We start from the raw sequence: 24,555 nt of genomic DNA, 5'->3' as shown, positions 1-24,555 counted from the left end.
TAATCCTCTCACTGCCCATAGTTTGAACCCTGAGTCCATCATCCCTGGTCGGGACGCTGGCATGCCAACTATAGGTGTAAGTGGCAAAGTCTTGGATAAACAACCCTCACTCTGATGCATCGCCCTCCAAGCCCTGACTGTACTAATGACAATGGGGTTCCGCAGTGGTCCATAACTGTCCTCATCTTATCCATGAACAACAGGTTAATAAGAGGGCACTTTGCTTGGGAGGCCTCAATATCCAGCCATATTGAGTCTGGATCGTTAACCACCCAATCACAGACAAAGAACAGCAGGGAACTCAATTAATACCTTCTGATGTCTGGGAAATCAACTCCTCCCCCTACTTGAGGCAACTGCAATTTAGTAAGTTTGATGAGGGGCTGCCACGATGCCAGACAAAGGAACCAAACCACCCCATAAGCTTCCGCAGCGTTGACCTGGGAAACATTATAGGGAGCGTACGCATGGGATAAAGCAAACGAGGAAGAGCATTCATTTAATGAGAGATATTCGGCCCAGGCTTGAAATTGGAAGAGCCTCCCATCTCTGGAGATCTCACCTAATATTGTCGAGCAAGTGAGCAAAGTTAGTCCGAAATAACAGATCAAACTTGGGGGTAATAAAAATGCCTGGATATCAGAACCCTGCCCGTGACCACTTAAAAGGGCCACCTTCAACTTCTGGCACATCTATAATGTGAGCAGAAGATTTTTCTGGATAAGTACCGCCACTCCCCTACTTTTAGTCATACAGTCATAGAGTCATAGAGATGTACAGAATGGAACAGACCCTTTGGTCCAACCCGTCCATGCCAACCAGATATCCCAACCCAATCTAGTCCCACCTGCCAGCACCTGGCCCATATCCCTCCAAGCCCTTCCTATTCATATACCCATCTAAATGCCTCTTAAATGTTGCAATTGTGCCAGCCTCCACCACATCCTCTGGCAGCTCATTCCAGACACGTATCACCCTCTGCGTGAAAATGTTGCCCCTTAGGTCTCTTTTATGTCTTTCCCCTCTCACCCTAAACCTATGCCCTATAGTTCTGGAATACCCGGTCTAAACCCCCCTGTTGTAATTTCAGGTGTTCCCCATCATCAAGATGGGTTTCCTGCAACAAAGCGATATCAACCCTTTCCCTCTTATGGCTAGAAAGCACTTTTTTCCTTTTAATAGGCGAATGACTTCTCTTAATGTTCCAGGTGCACCATTTAATAAGACACTTAGCCATATCCCCTTTCAAACACTCTCGAACCCCTCAGAGGGAGAACCCTGCTTACAAAGCGTTGACTCATAGAATCAAAAAAACATATATACAAAAACTACTCTATCATAACTATAAACACCTATTACTATCAAAAAACTACAAAGAAAACCAACTATAAAACCTTGAATGGAAGACTCTTCCCCCTGCACATAGGGGGCACTCACCCTACCCATCCCCCTCCCTCACAGTTCCTTCAAACCCGGACTCTGACCCAGCCTTAGGCCAGAAAAAAAATAAGGCGATGATCCTTTAAACAACAGAAAAAAAGACAAAGTCAGGATGAGCAATTTCCCATCAGAAAATCCAGTTAATAATAAAAAAATAGAATCAATTTATTCCAAAGTCTTTCACCCCTTTCCAAACAGGAAATTATTATGGAGAAAGAAAGGAATAAAAAAAAGGAAGGGAAAACATGGGGAAAGATAGAAAAGAGAACAAACATTAACCATATTTTTCAGGCCAATAACGGGGCTATTTTAAAGTGTCCACAAAGCTTTTAGCTTTATCCACTGAGTCAAATGTATAAACTGAGTCCTCGTGGCTGAAACAAAGTACTGTGGGATATCTCATGGAGTACTGGATGCTGAGGTTCCTCAGCCTCTTTTTAACTTCATCGAAGGACTTCCTCTTTCGAATTACAGCTGCAGAGAAACCCTGGAAAAACATGATTTTTGACCCCTTGTACAGCAGTGCCTGCGGATCTTTTCCCAGGGATCTGGAAGCTTCTATGACATTTTGCTTGTCCTTATATGAGTGGAAATGCACTAGGACTGAGCAGGGGCACTGCACTGGGCCTGACCTGTGCACTCTAACCTGATAAGCCCTTTCAATCTGCAGCCTGCTGGACTCCACATGAAGGCCCAAAAACCTTGGCAGCCAGCTTTCAAAGAAGCTCACTGCCTGCTCACCTTCAGGGAGCCCGACAATTCAGAGATTTATCCTCCAACCTTGATTTTTGACGTTGTTGATATAGTTTTGCAAGGCCCGCACCTCTCACTCCAGCACCTGGATCCGACTGGATGAGGACTCCATCGCAGCTTCCGAGGCCTTAGTTTGACCCTCCACCTCCTCCAGCTGCTCCCTGAGGCCCTAGATCTCCTGTTCATGCTTCTGCAGCATGGATATGATAGGTGGGACCTGGGCACGATCTCCCCACGGATTTCCTCAATCGCAGCCCCAACTTTCAAGGTAAGTCTCAGCATCACCGCAGCCAATTCCTGTGAGTCTGTCAGGTCCCCGGCGGGTCCAGGAGAGGCTGCTGCTGCTGCAGTCTCTGGTGTGGTAGGTGCTGCAGAGGAGTGTCCTCCCTGCTGCTGTTTACTCGCTCCTTTTCCCTTTGGCATCCTTCCAACTCCCAAATTTTAACAAATATGTGTTCTGTAAGGTTTTAAACTAATAATTCCACCGCATGAGTTGGCCAGGGATGACAAAAAACATCAGTATGCCTTGGCTGTTAGGCAGAGCTGTCCACAGCAGTTCTACAGAATCGCCGCCACCTTGCTGAGTCCTCGGTCAAGCTTTTTCTGTGTGGTTGGAGCTGCACTCTTTCCGGCAAGTGTGGATTATTTCATTGCACTCTCCTGACATCTGCTGTTTAAATGATGGATAGATTTTGGGATTCAGGTGATTTATCGCCCCCTCTCATATTTATACAAGATCTAATTCGGCTTTTGGTCAGTAGTAGCCCCAGAATGCTGAAGGAGCCTTGGTGAATTGCTGCAATAAACGTAGACACTGTCACCACCAAGCATTGGTAGTGGAGTGAGTCAATGGAGTACCAAACAAGTGAGCTACTTTGTGGATGCGGTTGAGCTTCTTAGTGTTGTTGACGCAACATTCATCTCGTAGGTGGAGAGTATTCCATCACAGTACTGACTTCTGCTTGTAGATAGTAGACAGCTTAGGGAGCCAAGGGAGAGTTACGTATTGTGTTCCTAACCTCTGACCTCATTCAGGGGATGTGGGGGTCGCTAGCAAGGCTAACATTTGCTGCCCATCCTTAATTGCCCTACCATGAAGAGCAGTTAAGAGTCAGCCATACTGCTGTGGGTCAGGAGTCACAAGTAGGCTGACCATATTCCTGATGAAGGGCTTATGCTCGAAACGTCGAATTCTCTATTCCTGAGATGCTGCCTGGCCTGCTGTGCTTTGACCAGCAACACATTTGCAGCTGTGATCTCCAGCATCTGCAGACCTCATTTTTTACATGTAAGGATGGCCAATTTCCATCCCTAAAAGGCATTAGTGAACCAGATGGATTTTTTACGACAATGGACAGTGGTTTCACGGTCATTGGTAAGACTTGCTTTCAGTTTCAGATTGTATTAATTGAACTTGAATCCCACCAGCTACTGTGGCTGGATTCGGGTATTTATTATATTAAAGCTCTGGATTACTGGGCGAATGACATTTCCATTTCCCCTAACCATCCTATGGGACTAGTCTAGTTCAGCTTTTGGTCAATGTTGATAGTATGGGCTTCAGAAATAGTAATGCCATTGACTGTAAGGGTAGATGATTAAATTCTTGCTGAAGATGATGATGCCTTGTATTTGTCTGGTGAGAATATACTCAATCTGTCTGAATCTGATCTGAGTTGAGGTCTTGCTGCATATGCAGTCATCAGTAAACACACAATTTTTGACTTTATGAGAAAGGGAGGTTCACTCGTCTTAGGACACTACCTTGACTAGTTACTATAGCAATGTTCTTGGACTGTTCAGCCTACAAGCACAGCCATCTTGCTTTTTGCTAGGTATGACTCCAGTTAGCAGCAAGTTTATTTCCCCCCCCCAATTCCCACTGACTTCAGTTTTACTGGGGTTCTTTGAGACCATACTCCATCAAATATGGCTTTGATGTCAAGAACAGATCCTCTCATTTTGCCTCTTAAGCAGCTATTTTGTCCACACAATAAACAAAAATCTGTAAAGGTGTCAGTTGCTGAGTGGCCCTCGCAAATCCAAACTGAGCCCCAGAAATACAGTTATTCCCTTTCGAGTACTGTTATGGTTTGATAGCACTGTTTATGGCCTTTTCCACTGTTTTACTGATGATTATAAGTGGTTTAATAACCAAATACACACTGGGTTGGATTTTGTCCTGCTTTTTGTGGACCTGGACAATCTCTCATATTGTTGGGTAGTTGCCATTGTTGTGGCTATACTTGGTTAAGACTGCAGCTGGAGTACCTTTAGTACTTTTGCTGGAATGGTGTTTGGGTCATAACCTTTGCTGTATTCGGAGCCTTCAACTGTTTCTTTATTCCAGAGGGAATGAATTGAGTTGGTTGTAAATTAGCATCTGTGTAGTTAGAGACCTTGGGAGCAGGATAAGGATGATCAAATGCTCAGACGTTTGGATCAAGAGTTTTGTAAATACTTCAGCCTTGTCTTTTACACTTGTGTTCTGGGCTTCTCTGTCATTGAAGATGGATATACTTGTGGAGCTGCCTCCAGGGCATTGTTTAATTATCCACCACCATTTATGACTAGATGTGACAGTGCTGCAGAATTTAGATTAGATCTGTAGTTTTTGGGATTGTCCAGCTGTCTATCGTAAGCTGCTTCCACTGTTTTAGTATGCCCGTCTGTACACTTTACCAAACCACGATTAGTCCCCTGGTTTGATAGAAAAATGGAGCAATGTGCTAGTCCTGTGTTAGACTGTTATTGTTAATTTTATGGAAGTAGGATAAAGATCATAGGAAGAAGATGGATTGACTGTGGAAGAAGCACTGGTAACTGGGATCTAGGAATATTGAGGAAGAGTGTCCAGACATCTATTGCTGCATTGCTAGTTTAGATATTGTGACAGAATGGAGTGTTGGAGGGGAATTTTTTCAATGAGCACTGGAATAGTGGAAGAGGATGCATTGGGTATGCAGAGTCACTAGCTGGAGAAACCTGAGAAGTGTTCTCCTTGAACAGGTTATTAAGGAGGTTGGGAATACAATGCAAGACAGCTATTGAAATTTGCACCAATGGGTAATACCCTGAGCTTCAGGGGCACATGAAAATACCTTTCTGGGTACAACAAACATCCTTCAGGCAATAACAAATGGAAAGGCTACCGAAGCAGTGGAGAATGAACATAAGGATCTGGGAAATTTCAGTGGTTTTTGAGTTAGGAAAATGGGTTTGCTCTGTTGATTTAGATGATCTTGGAGCTTTGACCTCTATGACTCTGTGAATGGAGCTTGGGATTGGTTAGTAGAAATTTGAACCTGACACAGTTAGTGAATATGCTGAAAATGTGTTGCTGGAAAAGCGCAGCAGGTCAGGCAGCATCCAAGGAACATGAAATTCGACGTTTCGGACATAAGCCCTTCATCAGGAAGGGCTTATGCCCGAAACGACGAATTTCCTGTTCCTTGAATGCTGCCTGACCTGCTGCGCTTTTCCAGCAACACATTTTCAGCTCTGATACTCCAGCATCTGCAGACCTCACTTTCTCCACAGTTAGTGAATATATCATCTGATATTCTATTTACTTTGAAATAATGTGAACATTGTTTCATAGAATCCCTACCATGTGGAAGCAGGCCATTCGACCTACTGAGTCCACACCGACCCTCCAAAGACCATCCCATCTAGACCTACCACTTGCCCAATGCCTGTAACCCTGCATTTCCCATGGGATAATGCACCTATCCAGCATATCCCTGCAAAGTATGGGCAATTTAGCCTGGCCAATCCACCTGACCCTGTACATCTTTGGACTGTGGGAGGAAATCAGAGCACCCGGAGGAAACCCACACAGACACTGAAAGTATATGCAAACTCCACACAGACATTCGACTAAGGTTGGAATCAAACTCAGAGCCCTGGTGCTGTGAGGCAACAGTGCCAACCACTGAGCCACTTGCTTTCATGTTTAGTATCTTGACAGGTGGACACCGCCTTTTCTCCTTAAGAACTGCACAGCATGTGTATTTTGGCTTTCACCCAAATAGCTACCTTAAAGTCTTTGATTGTTCACTGTGCTTTTGTTAAAGGTTTTGTGCTTTTAAAAAAAAATCTGAAATAGTTCCAGGTCACTACCAGGGAGCTTTGACATCGATTTACCCAGGTGGCAAAGAGTAGCAGCAAAATTACAGAACTTGAGCAAAGAAGGGCAGGGGATCTGGCAGCAAGAACAAGAAAGGAAGTGCTACAAGGTGGCAGTGAGTGATTAAAACATCTGGAATTGGGAAGGTAATAGGCAGAAGTGTTGGATGAAAGACATGATTTTCACAGGTTTTGGTGCAGCCTGCTTGCTGGGGGGGGTCCATGCTGATAATCAATGAGACAGAGTTACAAAATAATTGTACTGTCTCCTTAAGTTTTAGCTGGTTGTACCATTCTCTCACAAATACATAATTGGTTAAAATTTGCCATTTTACAATGTTTTACTTATTCTTCCATCATTCCATAGGTTCAATGGCTATTTTAGAGGAAGGACAATAGTGAACCAATTTTCCTTGCCATGATCCCTACCATTCCCCTTTCTATAGCAATCCCTCCATATTCCTTCCCTATAGAAATCTATGTCACATTTTCATTTATGTCATTTCCTTCAATAGCCTGTTTCTGTTAGGCTTCTATTTGGTCAGGCCAAAGTCTTCCTTTTCCCAACAGGAGTAATCTTAAGTTTGTTTGTAATCTTAATTTAGAAAATGAATGTTGGCCAACTTTCTGTTCTCAGTGACGCAGTGTGTCATTGACACAGCTTCAGTTGGGATCTAACCAGTGTCATATACAGTTACAATATATTCTCTTTGATTTATATTGTACGTTTTGATAATGCATACATTTTCATTTTTTTAATTAGAAGAAACTGTGTTACTTCAGTTGGGTGCAAAGTACTTGTGTGAGATATACGACAGAGTTGGTTTAAGAAAACTTGGTATGCAGTAGGAGCAACAGAAGAGAATGTGGATGATTAGACACCAGAAAAGGATTTGTGCTTGGAGGTAGGCATATGGCTAAATGACTTCTTTGCATTAGGCTTTACCAATGAAGGAGAGCTGATCAAGTAAAAGAGGAGGTTGTTCAGATAACTGATTAGTTTAAAATGGATGAGGATGATGACTGAAAGAGGCTGACTACTTAAAATTGATGAGGAGCTAGTTGCAGATGAGGTGTCTAACAATACTAAGGATAAGTGAGAAAACTTGTAGAATCAGTACTTTATGGCAAATTTCGACTAATTAAGGAAAACCAGCATGGATTTATTGAGGGAAGATTGCATGTAACCTACTTGTTTGTTTTTTTTTGTTTTTGAGTTGACAGATAGTTGATAATAATGCCATTGTTGTGGTGTACCTGGACTTCCAGAAGGCATTTGATAAAATGCCACACAACAAGTTTGTGACCAAAATACAATTTGTAGAATAAAACAGTAATAAAATAGATATAAAATTGACTGAGTGACAGCAAACAGGCGTTAGTGATTAATGATTGTTTTGCAGATGGGAAGGTGTTTTGTAGTGGAGCTCTCCACAAGCCTATGTTGAGATTCTTGCTCTTCCTGATATGTAATAATGACCTAGACTTGGTATGCCATTTCAAAGTTTGGTAGCCATCATGAAAGTTGGAGGTATTGGGATCATCAGTTTTAATTTCAAAAGAGCACAAAAAGTGTTAGATGAAGTGTAAAGTGACACATTTTGGTAGAAGAACATAGAGAGAATATATTTTAAATGCAGGAGCCCAGGGATCTACAGCATGTGTGTACAAATCTGGGAAAGTAGAACTATAGGTTAAGAGAGCACTTGATATCTCAAGTGTAAGAGACGTGGGCTGCTTAAATTGGAGCATAGAATATATCAGCACAGAGGTTGTGATAAACCTGTATAATAACCCTGATTCTGCCTTTGTTCTGGAGTATTGAGTTTAATTCTGAGCACAATACTCTGGGAAGAATGTGCATGTTCCAGGACTGTAGCTAAATTTCATGACAATTTCATTCTTGAGGAACTTAAGGAACCTGGAACAGTTCTTCTTGGAGATGAGAAGGTCGAAAGGAGATGTGAGAGAGGTGTTCAAAATCATTAGAATATAGACCTGGTAGGGCGAGAGAAACTGTTGGCATTGGTGAATGGATCAAGGTCCAAAAGATTTAAGGTAATTTGGTAAAAGAAACAATGGTCTCATGAAGAAAATCATCGTTTAACCCGGGGAGCAATTACAATTTGGAATGTACCACCTGAGAGTGCAGTGGAACCCAGTTCAATAATAGCATTCAAAACTGGAAAGAAACGTTTTGCAGTGTTATGAGGGAAAACCAGTAAGGAGCTAAGTAATTAAACTGCTCTTCAACATGGATATGACAAGAAGTGTCTTCCTGTTCTATCATCAGTCTATGATTCTGAGAATAAAACAACTAATTTCCTCAAAATAGTTACTGACATTTTAATCCTACTTTTTATTTAAACAAAAATGGTCTTTGCATGACTAATAATTTGTTTTATTTTTTTTCGTAGATAAAGCTAATTTCCAGAATATTAACAGGGTAAGTAAAACAGTATTGTTTCATCGCTTATCTCTGGGATGGTTTGTAATTGCTTGACTATGCGACAATGTCTTGTTTGAGAAAATTAAACAGCAATGGCACAGAAGGATTATTTTGCCCTGTAATTACCCCATCTGGGAACACTGCAGAGATCTGAGTAGAAACATTGCAATCTATCTGAGTGGAATGCTGAGGACGTTTTACGTCAAGCTTATGCTCTTGACGTAAAAGAATATATTTTAGAAGAACAGAAGGTACTGTGTTTAAATCACTCATGAACCCCAGGTGATAACTCTTGAAATTTCTAATTATCGGGACTAAATGCAGGACACGAGGGAAGTTTCTATTCCTGTGTTGTATTAAATTGTAGGGATCCACTGATTGCAATTGTTTTTTAACTGGCTAAGCATTTTGCCCTAAAACTCTTTGATTAGAAATGTACGACATATTTTTCAAGATTATGTTAAAACTGCACGATTATCATCTCCCAAATGTTGGTTCAAAAGCATCAAAAATATATTTCCTGGTATTGAATATTCTCATGTACAAGTACCAGCATTAACTACTTTAGATACCCTGAAAATTAGTGCCTAACAGTCCATAGTGCTGTAGTGAAATTCCTCTTGTTGACTCTTGCTGATAGATTTAACAAAAATGTAAGAATAAGCAAGATTTTGCTGCATATTTAAATTGACTGAAGCATCTTCCTTGTACTTTTTGTATTTGGCTGAAAACTTAAATCAGTTGGGGTAAATACAAAAAAACTATATCAAATGACTATGTTTTTTGAAACAAAAATTATTTCAGTAACAGGGTTCTGCGTGCAATTTAAACATTTTGGGCGTAATCCATTTAATACAATCGATAATGCATAGGATATCAAATAATGCACCGTGTGGGGCTTTTAAACTTCAACATTTGAAATCATTACTTGCTATTCTGTCACCTCTTAGAACCGTAGAATCCCTACAGAGCAGAAAGAGGCCATTTAGCCCATCAAGTCTGCACCAACCCTCTGAAGAGCATCCCACCCAAATCTACCCTATCCTCATAATCCTGCATTTACCATGACTAATCTACCTAACCTGCACATCTTTGGACTGTGGGTGGAAAACAGAGCACCCAGTGGAAACCCACACAGATACAGGAAGAATGTAAACTCCACACAGTCAGTCACCCAAAGTTAGAGTCGAGCCCAGGTCCCTACTCTGAGACAGCAGTGCTAACCCTTTCTCTTTCCCTGTCTCCAATTCACCCTTCATTTTGTCCTACAACTGTGTCTGGGTCTCATTAAGAGAAAACACAACAATAACTGAATTATATTTTTGTTTTCATTTACTGTGACCCACAGTTGAAATTACATATACTCTTTCAAGCTTGCTTTACTTTACTCCATCAGTTGCTTAAGTCAGTGGTGTGCTTACTCCACCCAACATGACCCTGACACAATTAGTTTTCACAAGGTAATTTTGGAATTATAGATCTATCGCTGAATGTAAGGTAGGAGAGGTGATCGTCATTTTACGTTGTCCCATTTATTTCGTTTGAATGAAATTTTATTTTTAAGGCCTCTTTGAATTACATTGGCATTTCCGGTTTAACATCGTTGCCTGTCCCCCACTCCTGCACCCCACCCACCCTTCACCACCTACCCGGCCTTGCCTCCCACTCTTTGTTCTTACCTTAGGCCGTTCCCTTCATCATTGAAGTTGCCCTTCTCCAGGCTGCTGTTCTGAACTTGCTCTGAAGGGCTCCATCTGGTGGCAATAGCTGTTCAGTTCAGGCATTGCTGGGACTCTAGGTCCCTGCACTAACTTCTGCCACACGATGGAGCCTAGTCAGTCTAAAAGTACAGGTGAGTATATTTTTTAAAATACTACACAGGGGTTATAATGTATTTCTTTTACATTTTGTTATCTATTTTGTTTTGATAGTTACTTAAGCTAGGAGCACACAGTGTTGTACACATATGGTGCACAACATTTTGAACTGTTCATTAGTTTTTCTGGCAAGAAACTGTCTGAAGGAACCGAACTCTGCCTTTACCATTGATTCCTACGGCAACCCATGATTCACTTAAAAATACCAATTCTCTGGAATGAAATCAGAACTTTACCTCAAAATCAGTCTCAGGATTTTGCCTACAAACTGTCTCAAATGTTGCTGTACTGTTTCAAACAATTGCTCAATTGAATTGGCAATATCCATGCTGCACCATTAGAACAATTACTCATCAGTTACGCGCGACTGACTATTCCAACAATTGAATTTGAAAACAAAGAATTAGGAAAAGCATTTGTTAAGCAAATCTAAATTTTAAAATGATTTTCCATTGATTGTGGTTTGAGGATGCTTTTTTTCGTGTTAATGCAATCGACAATCCAACAACAATCAATGTTTTAATCCTGGGGTATATTACCTACCAACGTCAGCACTAATGAAGAGCAGAAATGCAGAATATTTAATATCTTCATCCCCATATTTTGAACATATTGGTATTCCATGAATATTCATTTAAATATGATCTGCCAGATACTTTGGTGTAAGTCTGTTAGATATATTCTGGTCTTCAGAACATAAATGCATACTCAGCATTGTTTGTTTTCTCATATAGCATAAGACTAAGTATCAGTATTTTTAAAGTTATGATCACTACAGAGAGCAATACCTTTAAAAGAAAGACATTTGAATTTTCAGTGAATGACTGAAAGACTACAAAACAATTTAATGTTTTAAGACTTTCAATGTAGCAAATGAATTAAAAACAATATATATTATTTCATTAGCAACCTACGCTCTAAACAAAATTTTAAAAATCTCCATTTAACTTGTACAATGACTAACTGAACCATTGTCTGCCCCCAAAGAGTCGTACCTTATTCTAACCTTTACATGGATATTTTGTTCTCCGGTAGGAAGATAAAAACATTCTCTGATCCGTTTGCCTTTTCCCTTTCCTTTACCTCACTGAACTGATTTCATGGTTTCAACGAATTTCAACGAATGACAATCCCTCCAGCCATAGTTTGGCAAGTCTTCCAGCTTTGTTTAAACCTCCAGGAACCTGGTCACTTCAATCTAAGTATGAATTTCCATCCACATTCTGTATGGTGAACAAGAGCGCATTGATGCTTTAACTTACTTTTGGATTTTTGCAAACAGAGTGTTTATAGAGTTCACTGATGTTTAGAGAACCCTGCAACTTGATCCTGTAGTGATTTCTTATGAATTCTTGCCCTCTGAGACTCACTTTTCTCTGCCAATGTGAATCACAAAGGCCTTTTATGTTGTTCCCATCCATGTAATTAAAGATTGTGAGGTTTCCTGTCTCCAACAACCCCCCATTCAGGCCACTTCACATTCCCACCATCTTCTGGTTCTTATACCCAAAGTATTACCAATTGCAAGACCTGAAATTCCTTCCATCTCTCTCAAAACTGGAGAGTAGCATTCGGTCGACCTCCAGCACATCTGCTATGTTCATTGCTAAAGAGTATAAATATATTGCATATTCTCCACATAGAACAACCTAGGTCTCCTTCTTTTAATCTTTAAACCCTCAAACTATTATCAGTAAACAGCGAATTTTGAGAAGATTTATAACTCAGGTTGACATTCTGGATGTAGGTTTGTTCGCTGAGCTGGAAGGTTCATTTTGAGATGTCTCATCACCATACTGGTAACATCTTCAGTGAGTCTCTGAATGAAGCTTCATCCGGAGGCTCACTGAAGATGTTATCCAGTATGGTGACGAAACATCTGACAATGAACCTTCCAGCTCAGCGAGCAAACCTGCATCCACATTAGCAGCAGAATTCAGAAGGTCCAAAAGGAGATAGTGGTACAATAGTAATGTCACTGAACAGGTAATCTAAAGCCCCAGTGGGAGCATGGTTTCAAATCCCCCACTATGGCAGATGGTGGAGTTTAAATTCAATTAATAAATCTAGCATATAAGACTAGTATTTGTAATGTGACAATGAGATTATCATTAAATGTAGTTTAAAAACCCATCTACTTTATCTACGTCCTTTAGGGAAGGAAATCTGGTGTCCTTAACGTCAGCTAACCTACGTGTGATCCCATACCTTGCCAATGTGGTTGACTCTTAATTGCTGTCTAAAATAGCCAAGCAAGTTGTTCAGTTTAAGGATAATTGGAAAGGGGCACCAATTGCTGGCCTTGCCAGTGACACCTGCCTAACATGAATCCAGTTGTCCCATTCATTCATCTGTCTTACCGTGAGTTAGAGATGGCCCAGAAACAAAACACACATATAAATCTTGTATGTGTAACATAAAATGACCGTAAATGGTTGACTTGGATAGAAGCTCACCATGCTTGGCAATTTACTGATGTAATATTGCTATTTTTGACCATTGCAGTTGCTACTCTGCAATTGATTTGTAGAAGTTTAAATAAAGTCTGATTATCAGTTTAAAAAATTGTTTACTTGGCAATAGTTTAAATATTTTTGATGAATGTTAATGCTCAAAAGTTACTAATTTTCAAAGACAATATGCTGTTCCTCTAATTTGCTTAGTACCTGGACTCTAACATGCAAGCAGTGGTCTATGAATTAAACTCCAGTGTAGAACAGCGGCTGGACCGTGGCAGTGATAACCGACTACTCATATTTGAATTGTGTAACATCATAAAAACAGGTAGGCCATTATATTTGTGAAATTTTGCATTTAGAAATTACTCAGTTGCTTCATTTATTCCTTTATTGAAATGTAAGGCAATATTTTGTTTTTATGTTCCCTTCCTTCCTGTGGGTTAGTTATCATGCTTGATCTCCAGCCACATTAATGTGTTGGGAGATTTGTGGAGAGGCCTGCCCCAGTGCTGTTCTAAAATTGTCCCAGAAGTGCCCAATGGAATCCCAGTTTTGTTATTTTCCTTTCCAATTGGCAAATTATTGTGATATTCAGATCCTACGTAATAAAATCAGAAATTATGCGCAAGATCAGAGAAACATGATGGAAGCATGTGAATTGATCTTGGAAAGTAGTAGAACAATGGGACAGTGTTTAGCAAAGCATTTGGAGTCTTGGATTTAACATGTAGAAGGATTGAGTACAAAAGTTACCCAACCATAGAATAATCACTGTTGAAGTTAGTGAAGGGAAGTGAACCAGAGCAGAGAACTATACCTTTATTAAGTTTTAAGTAATGAGAAAGAAAGACACAAGTAAATCAAGGACCTAGGGAAGAGTTTGGGGGGATAAAAAATAAATCCTGAGTTAATCAGAATGGACCTAACAAAGATAAACTGGAAAAGATCAAGAGGGGTAATTAGGAGGACAGAGAGCGATCTTTGTGAGCAGGATCAAGAAACCCACTTAGTGTGACGCCAGCTGATGTCAAGGTGAAGGACATAGTCATACGGAACACAAATAGTCCCTTCAGTCCAACCAGTCAATGCTGACCATGACCCCAAACTAAACTAGTCCCACCTGCCTGTGCTTGGCCTCTTTTCCTCCAAACCTTTCCTGTTCGTTCACTTATCCAAATGTCTTTCAGACTGTATCCCAGGAAGCCTATTTCAGACATGAACCACACTCTGTGTAAAACAAAAAGTATAAAATTAAAAGGAAATTGGCCCTTTTGTCTTTTTTAATCTTTCTCTTCTGACTTTCAAAAAATGGCCATAGTCTTGAAATCCCCTACCCCAGGGAAAAGGTACCTTCCATTCACCTTAACTCTGTACCCCCATGATGTTATAGACTTCCAGTAAGAAACATTCCAGCCTCTGCTTATAACACAAACCATCCACTCATGACAGCATCCTAGTAAATCTCTTCTGAACCCTCGCCAGCTGAATAATATCACTACTATAACAGGGTAACCAGAACTGCACACAATACTCCAGATGAGGCCTTACCAACGTCCTGTACAACCTCAGCATAACATCCCAAGCTCTATACTCAAAGGTCTGAGCAATGGAGGCAAGCATGCTATACACCTCCTTAACCACCCTGTGTATATGTGCCGCAAACTTCCAAGAATTATGTACCTGAACCCCTAGGTGTCTCTGTTCTACAACACCACCCAAGGCCCTACTTTTAATTGTATAAATCCTGTCTCTGTTGTTTTACCAAAATGCAATCCTTTGCATTTATCCAAATTCAACTCTATCTGCCACTCTTCAGCCCATTGACCCAACTGATCAAGATCTGTTTGTAATCTTAGATAACCTTCTTTATTTTCCTCTTTACAGCTAATTTTGGTGTCATCTGCAAACTTACTAATATGATTTCTATATTCTCATCTAAATCATTTAGATAAATGACAAAACAAAAGTGGATCCAGCACCAATCCCTCTGTAACACCACTGGTCACAGGCCCCCATTCTGAAAAACAACTCTCTACGATCACTCTGTCTCCTGCCTTTAAAAACGAATTTTGTATCCAGTTGGCAAGCTGGATCCCATGTGATCTAATTAGTCTACTATGCGGAACCTTGTCAAAGGCTTCACTAAAGTCTAAGTAAACAAATGTCTGCCTTTCTGCCCTTATCAATCGTGTTGGTTTCCTTTAGAGTCGTAGATATGTACAGTACAGACACAGACACTTAGGTTCAATTCATCTATGCTGACTTAATCCTAAATTAATCTAGTCTTATCTGCCAACATTTGGCCCATATCCCTCTAAACATTTCCTCCACTTATGCCCATCAGATGCCTTTTAAATGTTGTAATTGTACCAGCTTCCACCCCTTACTCTGGCCGTTCATTCTATACACGCACCACCCTCTGTGTGAAAGATTTGCCCCTTGGGTCCCTTTGAAATCTTTCCCCTCTCACTTTAAACTAGTGCCTTTTTGGACTCCTCTCCCCTGGGGAAAAGACCTTGACTATTCACTATATTCATGCCCCTCATGATTTTATAAACTACTATAAAGTCACCCCTCAGCCTCCAATGTTCCAGGGAAAACAGCCCTAGCCTAATGAGCCTCTCCCCGCATCTCAAATCCTCCAACCCTGGCAACATTCTTGTAAGTATTTCCTGAACCATTTCAAGTTTAATAACATCTTTCTTTCAGCAGGGAGGCCAGATTTTAACTCCGTATTCCAAAAGTGGCCTAACCAATGTCATGTGCAGCAGCAACATGACGCCCCAACTCCTACACTCAGTGCACTGACCAATAAAGGCAAGCATACCAAACGCCGTGCTCACTACCTTGTCTACCTGCAACTGCACTTTCAAGAAAGTATGAACCTGCCCTCCAAGGTCTCTTTGTTCGCCAACCTTCCCCACAAGCTAACCATTCAGTGTAGAAGTCCTGCCCTACCAAAATGTAGCACCTCACATTTAACGAGATTAAACTCCATCTGTCACTCCTCAGCCCATTGGCCCATTCCTGTCCGAGGTCCCATTGTAACCGGAGGTAACCCACTGTCCACTACACCAATTTTGGTGTCAGCTGGAAACTTACTAACCATACCTCCTATATTCACATCCAAATCATTTATATTAATTATAAAAAGCAGTGAACCCAGCACTGATTCTTACGGCACACTGCAGGTCACAGACCTCCAGTCTGAAATACAACCCTCCACCACTGCCCTTTGTCTCCTACCTTCAAGCTAATTTTGTGTCCAAATGGCTAGTTCTCCCTGTATTCCATATGATCTAACTTTGTTAACCAGTCTACCATGCAGAACCTTGTTGAATACTTCACTGAAATCTAATAGACAATGTCCACTGCTCTGCCTTCTTCAGTCCTTTTCACTTCTTCAAAAAACTCAATCAAGTTAGTTGAGACGTAATTTTCCATGCACAAAGCCATGTTGATCATCGCTTATCAGTCCTTGCCTTTGCTAATCCTGTCCCTCAGAATCCCTCCAACAACTTGCCCACCACTGAAGGCAGGCTTATCAGGTCCGTAGTTCCCTGGCTTTTCCTTACCACATTTTCCAACCTCCACACTGAGGCACCTCACCTGTGACTATTGATGATGCAAATATCTCAGCTAGAGATGTAGCAATCATTTCCCTAGCATCGCACAGAGTTCTAGGGTTCGTCTGCTCTGGTCCTAGGGATTTATCCATCTTTCTGTATTTTTAGATGTTCAGCACCAACTCCTCTTTGATGTGGACACTTTTCAAGGTGTCTGTTTATTTCCCCAAGTTCTCTAGCTTCCATATCCTTCTCCACAGTAAACACTGATGCAAGATACTCATTTAGCATCTCCCCTATCTCTTGCAGTTCCACACATAGACGACCTTGCTGATCTTTGAGGGGCCCTATTCTCTCCCAAGTTATTCTTTTGTCCTTAATGTATTTGTAGAAAACCTTTGGATTCTCCTTAACCCTATTTACCAAAGCTATCTCATGTCACCTCTTTGCCTTCCTGATTTCCCTCTTTAAGTATACTCCTACTGCCCTCATAATCCTCTCTGGATTCACTCAATTCCTTCGTCCATACCTGACCTATGCTTCCTTCATTTTCTTGACTAGAACATTAATTTCACTAGTCATTCAGCATTCCCTACACCTATCAGCCTTGCCCTTCACGCTAACAGGAACACACTGTCTCTGGACTTGCTCATGATCTCATTTTTGAAGGTTTGCCACTTTTTAGTTGTCCCTATACTTGCGAATATCGGCCCTGAATCAATTTTTGAAAATTCTTGTACAATACTGTCAAAATTGGCCTTCCTCCAACTTAGAACTTTAACTTTTAGATCAGGTCTCTCCTTCTCCCTAACTATTTAAAAATTAATATAATTATGATCACTTGCCACAAAGTGACCCCCCACTGACACCTCTGTCACTTGCCCTGCCCTGCTTCTCAAGAGTAGGTCAAGTTTTGCTCCTTCTCTAATAGGCACATCCACATACTGAATCAGAAAACTTTCTTCTACACATTTCACAAATTCCTTTCCATCCAATCCATTAACACTATGACAGTGCCAGTCTATGTTTGGAAAGTTAAAATCCACTATTATACTTGCAGATAACTGAGATCTCCTCACATATTTGCTTCTCAATTTCCCACTGACCATTTTGGGGGTCTATACTACAATCCTAATAAGATGATCATCCCTTTCTCATTTCTCAGTTCCACCCAAATAACTTCACTGGACCTACTACCTGGAATATCCTCCCTAAGCACAGCCGTAACATTATCCCCAATCAAAAACTTCTCTCACTCTGTCTCTCTCTCACTCTCTCGCTCATCTGACACCAGGAACTTTGACCTGCTGGTCCTGATCATCCTTCAGCCAAGTTTCTGTCATAATTATAATGTCCCAATCTCATTTTTCCAAACATACTCTGAGTCCATCCGCCTTACCTGTAGGATCCCTTGCATTGAAGTAAATGCAGTTTAATTCCTCAGAGTTACTTGAGTCTCTGAAGTGGTCTTCTCTGTTTTTTTTCTAATTAACTTGTTCTTTTCAAATTCAGAACTTTCCTTATCTATCTTTCCATTTCCTCTGTAGCAAATCTTCCTGCTAGGATATTGGTCCCTTTCCAATTTAGGTGAAATCTATCCTTTTTTGAATAGGTGTTTTCTTCCCCAAAAGAGGTCCCAATGATCCAAGAACCTGAACCCCTGAACTTCACACCACAGCGTCAGCTATTAATTTATCTCCTTTACACTTGTATCCTTGCCCTCATTCCAGCTAGGCACCAGAAGTAGACCAGAGATTACTGTTTTTGAGGTTCTATTTTTTTGAATTTTCCACCTAACCTCTCATATTCACACTTATTTCTTTCCTCACCATCATTCCTACCATTGTGTACAATATCTTCTGTCTACTCACTCTCCTCTTAAAATTATTGAAGTATATTGTTAGAGACACCCTTAATCTTGGCACCAAAAAAGCAACACAGAATCCTAGATTCTCACTCACTGCCGCAACATCTGCTGACTGTGCTCTTGTCCCCTGTAACAATTACTCTTTTAAAATTTTGTCAAACCCTGAAAATAGAGTTAAGGATAATCCAAAGGGTTATTATAAATACACTAAGGACAAAAGGGTAACTAGGGAGAGATTAGGGCCCCTCAAAGATCAGCAAGGCAGCTGAAGTGTGGAGGTGCAGGTGATGGGGTATATATTAAACAAGTATTTTGCATCAGTGTTTACTATGGAGAAGGACATGGAAGACATGTAATGTGGAGAAATAGACGGTGACATCTTGAAAAATGTCCATATTACAGAGGAGGAGGTGCTGGGTGTCTTGAAACACATAAAAGTGGATAAATCCCCAGCACCTGATCAGATGTACGCGAGAGCTCTGCGGGGAGCCTCTTTGCTGAGATATTTGTATCATCGATAGTCACAGGTGAGGTGCCGAAAGACTGGAGGTTGGCTAACATGGTGCCACTATTTAAGAAAGGTGGTAAGGGTAAACTAGGGAACTATAGACCAGTGAGCCTAACGTCGGTGGTGGGCAAGTTGTTTGAGGGAATCCTGAGGGACAGGATTCACATGTATTTGGAAAGGCAAGGACTGATTAGGGATAGTCAGCATGGCTTTGTGAGTGGGAAATCATGTCTTACAAACCTGACTGAGTTTTTTGAAGAGGACTGATGAGGACAGAGCAGTGGACATGGTCTATATGGACTTCAGTAAGGCGTACAACAAGTTTCCTCATGGTAGACTGGTTAGCAAGGTTAGATCTCATGGAATACAGGGAGAACTAGCCATTTGGATATAGAACTGGCTCGAATATAGAAGACAGAGGGTAGTGGTGGAGGTTGTTTTTCAGACTGGAGGCCTGTGACCAGTGGAGTGCCACAAGGATTGGTGCTGGGACCACTACTTTTGGTCATTTATATAAATATGAACATAAGAGTTATAGTTTGTAAGTTTGCAGATGACACCAAAATTGGAAGTGTAGTGGATTGCAAAGAAGGTTACCTCAGATGATAATGGGATCTTGATCAGATGGGCTAATGAGCTGAGGAGTGGCAGATGGAGTTTAATTTAGATAAATGTGAGGTGCTGCACTTTGGGAAAGCAAATCTGAGCAGCATTTATGCACTTAGTGTTAAGGTCCTAGGGAGTGTTGCTGAACAAAGAAACCTTGGAGTGCAGGTTCATCGTTCCTTTTAAGTAGAGACACAGGGAGGTAGGATAGTGAAGAAAGCATTTGGTATGCTTTCCTTATCGGTCAGAGTATTAAATACAGGAGTTGGGCAGTCATGTTGTGGCTTATAGGATGTTGGTTAGGCCAGGTTTGGATTATTGCGTACAATTCTGGTAGAGTAGATTGGAGGAGCTTTTATTTATCATTTATACCATATACAACTGATACAGTAAAAACAAGACAGCATTCCTCCAGCACTGAGGGTGCTAAATGGACAGCACAACTACACAACCTGACACGGCATAAAGTGCATAAAAAGTGCAAAACGCGCAAGTTACAGTGTAACAGAAGAATGATGGATAATAGACATTTTTCTAGCAGCAATACGGAAGAATTTCAGTTGGGAAAATGTCCGATTACACTGTGTCAAGGAACCTGATGACTTGGGGGAAGAAACTGTTGTACAGTCTGGCTGTGAGACACCGTATGCTCCAGTATCTTCTGCTAGATGGCAGGAGGGAGAAGAGTTTGAGTGAGGGATGTGAGAGGTCTTCCACAAAGCTCTTAGCCTTTCGGATGTAGCGTGTGGTATAATTGTCTGTAATGGAAGGAAGAGAGATCCCAATGATCTTCTCCACTGTCCTCACTATCCATTGTCACGTGTTACGATCTGAGAAGGTGCAATTCCCGAACTAGGCAGTGATTCAGCAGCTCAGGGTACTCTCAATAAACCATCTGTGGAATGTGGTGAGGGTGGGGAGTGGGAGGTAGGCTTTCCTCAGCCTGCGCAGAAAGTAAAGACGCTGCTGGGTTTCTTGGCTATGGAGCCAGTGTTGACGGTCCAGGTGAGATTCTCTGCCAGGTATGCAGAGTGCCCTGGTGCCCTTCACGATCTTCACAGGAGAGCCGTCGATGTCCAGCAGAGAGTGATCACTCTGTGCCCTCCTGAAGTCAGCAAACCATCTCTTTTGATTTGTCCAGTATCAGAGACAGGTTGTTGGCTCTGTACCAGTCCGTTAGCCGCTGCACCTCCTCTCTGCATGCTGACTCGTCATTCAGCTACAATCGTATCATCAGTGAACTTGATGATGTGATTCTACCTGTGCATCGCTGCACAGTCGTGTATCAGTAGGATGAACAGCAGTGGACTGAGCATACAGCCCTGTGCTCAATGTGATGGTATTGGAGATGCTGTTCCGAATCCGGACTGATAGAGATCTCCCAATCCGGAAGTCTAGAATCCAGTTACAGAGGGAGGTATTCAGGCCCAGCAGAATCAGCTTTCCAATCAGGTCTCCCTCTTATGGGAAGGATGTTGTAAAACGTGAAAGAGTTGAGAAAAGATTTACAAGGGTGTTGCCAGGGTTGGAGTATTTGAGCTATAGGGAGAGGCAGAATAGGCGGGGGCTGTTTTCTCTAGAGCATCAGAGGCTGAAGGGTGACCTTAGAGAGATTTATAAAATCATGAAGGGCATGGATAGGATAAATCGACAAAGTCTTTTCCCTGGGGTGGGGGAGTCCAGCACTAGGGGGCATAGGTTTAGGGTGAGAGGGGAAAGATATAAAAGGACCTAAGGGGCAACCTTTTCACGCAGAGGGTGGTGTGTGTATGGAATGAGCTGCCAGAGGAAGTGGTGGAGGCTGGTACAATTGCAGCATTTAAAAGGTATCTGGATGGGTATATGCATAGGAAGGGTTTAGAGGAACATGGGCCCAAATGCTGGCAAATGTGTCTAGATTAGATTTGGATATGTGTCAGCATGGACAAGTTGGACCAAAGAGTCTGTTTCCGTGCTGTTCATCTCTGTGACTCGATAAGGTTCATTCTTACTGCCCAAGATCTGACTGACTCCTGTATTTTGCTTTTGAGAGACTGTCCTTTTCAACAGTAACCAAAACTGAGTATCTGTTTAAGAGAGGAATTAGCCACAGGAGACTTCTAACTACCATCTTCCCTTTCCTGACAGCCACCTGCTGTGTACTGACTTCTCTAAGTCTCCTAGCCATCAAACTCTGTGTCTCTTATGTGCCCTCACTGACATTAATCTTAACAAGAAGTAGCTTCCAATAGCACCCTATATATAAAATAAACTAGCTGTCCTTATCCGAAGAATTAATACTAAGCATGCAAACAAAAAAAGAAAAAAAAATCAACTCTCCAAATTTTAAATAAAATCAGCACTTAGCTGAACAATTAAATTTTAAAAAGGGCTCCTGCACAAGTGGTCCATCTGACAGCTTTTATTCTTCACTCCAAAGCTGTCCATGTGTCGGCCTTTCTGAAAGCTCCGTTTAAAAAAATTTAAACACAACTCCATTTTAAGAAAAAGACTTCTACAATTCAAAAAAATTCTTAAGTGATGTTTTAAAAAGTCTCTCCTTCTACATGGATAATTTTAGAGAAAATTGTGTCGGCCTCTCCAAAATGTACATTAATGCAACTCCATTTGAAAAAAATCAAGCACTTTATTTTGCTTCTGTTTTATGTCATTCACTTTAAAAACAAAACTAAATATGAATCAAAATAAAAACTTACACTACTGAAATGTAATAACTAAGAAATCTAGGTAATCTAAGTAAGCCTGCAATCTCAGGTGCAGCTGCAAGATCCACACTACTCTCAGTCCACCATTTTAGAATATGAAAGGATACTTGAGAGGAAGGGGGCGGATCCAGTTGTTCTGGTCTGTGTTGGCATCAAAAATAAAGACAAGAGGTTGAGAGATCATGTTTCAATCATAACAGCAATTCTGAACAAAGTTAGAAACAAGACCTCAAAGGCTGCAATCTCGGAATATTTGCCTGACCCACATGCAAATTGGCAAAAAGATAAGATTAGGCAAGCAAACTTGTGACTAAAAGAGTGTGTAGGAAAGAGAGGTTCCATTTTGTGGGGCACTGGCATCAGTGCTGGAACAAGAAACAATTGGACCATTGGGACAGGCTCCACTTAAGCTGGTCTGGGACTAGTGGAAAGGCTAAATAGGGTGGTCACAGGATTTTGATTAGTTTAAGAGTGAGAGTTCAGGAGAGATTATCAAAGTTTCCAGAATAAGTAATAAATCGGAGTATCAAAAGGGTGAAGAATCCAACTTAGCCACAGCAGACAAGAGGTATGAGAAGGGAGCAGTCAATGCAGGACTGAGGGTGTGGTACTTAAACACTTAGAGTTTACAAAGCCAGATAAATGTGCTAATAGTGCAGATTTAAATTGGCAAGTGCGATATTGCACTTAGTGCATCACCAAGACGTGGCTGCAAGGGGATCAGGGCTAAGAACTAATTATCCAAGGATACACGTCCTTTTGAAAGCTCGAGCAAAGGAATCAGTGTTGTCTTATTAGTAATTAATAAGTCTTATTAATTAAATTAAATTGAGAGCAAACAGTGGTATAAGATTGGAAATTATGAATCTGTGTGCGTGGGTAGAGTTGAGGAACCACAAAGGTAAAAAAACTCTAATGGGAATTATGTAGGGGTAGAAAATAAATCGGGAGATAGAAAAGGCATGTTGGAAATAATCATGGGGGATTTCAATATGCAGGTGGGCTGGGAAAAATCAGGTTGGTAGCAGATCCCAAGAAAATAATTTTGTGGAATATCTACGTGATTATGTTTTTGGAGCAGCTTACGGTAGAGCAGTAGGGAATAGGCAATTCTGGACTTAGTAAAGTGTAAGGCAGACATGTTTAGAGAGCTTAAGATGAAGAAACCTGAAGCGGGCAGTGATTATATGATGATAGAGTTCACCCTGCAGTTTGAAAGGGAGAAACTGGAATCAGATGAAATGCTTTTACAATTGAGTAAAGATAAATACAAAAACATGAGGGGGGAGTTGGCCAGAGTTGATTTGAAAGGGAACCTAGCATGAAGACGCTGGTGCAGCAATGGAACAAGTATTTTGGGCTAATTTGTGAGGCACCACAGAAATTTATCCCAAGGAATAACAACCATACTAAGGGCTGCCAAGGGAAGTCAGGAACAGCATAAAAGAAAAGAAAAAGCATGCAAATTGCTGAAGATTAGTAGAAAGCCAAAAGATTGAGAAGCGTTTAAAAACCAACAGAGGATAACTAAAAAGCAATAAGAGGGAGAAGATGAAATCTTAGGGTAAACTACCTAGTAATATTATAGTAGATTCTAAGAGTGTTTTTAAAGATATCTAAAAAAATGAAAGTGAACATTGGACTGGTGAAAAGTGAGGGTGGAGAAGTAGAAATGGGGATACAAAAATGGCGCAGGTACTGAATAGGTACATTGGATCGGTCTTAATGGTGGCAGACATCAGTAGCATACCAGAACCTCAAGTCAGAGGGCAAAGATAAGTATATTGGCCATTACTAAGGAGATGAAGCTGGTAGGCTGAAAGGTCTGTAGGTGGATAATTCAGCTTGACCAGATGGTTCTAATGGATATAGCTGCAGATATTTTGGATGTGATCTTTCAGGAATTGCTAGAGTCAGGGAGAGTCCGAGGGGACTGGAAACTGACTGGTGTAACATCCCTGTTTAAGAAAGGAGGGAGGCAAAAGACAGGAAATTATAGACTGGTTAGCCTGACCTTGGTTGTCAGTACGATTTTTAGAGTCCATTATTAAGGATGAGATTATGGAGTCCATGGAAGTGAAAGGTAAAATAGAGCTGAGTCAGCACCTCTTCAAAGAGAAGTAATGCCTGACAAATCTGTTAGAATTCTTTGAGGAGGTAATGAGAAAGTTAGACAGTGGAGAGCAGACTGCTTTCT

The 24,555-nt window shown here is 41.1% G+C and overlaps 1 protein-coding gene across 1 annotated transcript in view; it reads left to right on the top strand.

The window, feature by feature from the left end:
• pde10a (phosphodiesterase 10A) overlaps nt 1–24,555 on the top strand; it is a 231,097-nt gene that overhangs the window by 82,147 nt on the left and 124,395 nt on the right. The window contains exons 3-4 of the mRNA XM_060830963.1: nt 8,739–8,767; nt 13,311–13,431. Coding sequence (XP_060686946.1) covers nt 8,739–8,767; nt 13,311–13,431 — 150 coding nt within the window. The remainder of the gene's footprint in view (nt 1–8,738; nt 8,768–13,310; nt 13,432–24,555) is intronic.

This window comes from Hemiscyllium ocellatum, chromosome 10, assembly GCF_020745735.1.
Source record: "Hemiscyllium ocellatum isolate sHemOce1 chromosome 10, sHemOce1.pat.X.cur, whole genome shotgun sequence".
In the NCBI taxonomy this organism is placed as follows: Eukaryota; Metazoa; Chordata; class Chondrichthyes; order Orectolobiformes; family Hemiscylliidae; genus Hemiscyllium; species Hemiscyllium ocellatum.
This window is presented reverse-complemented; position numbering and strand designations above follow the sequence as displayed.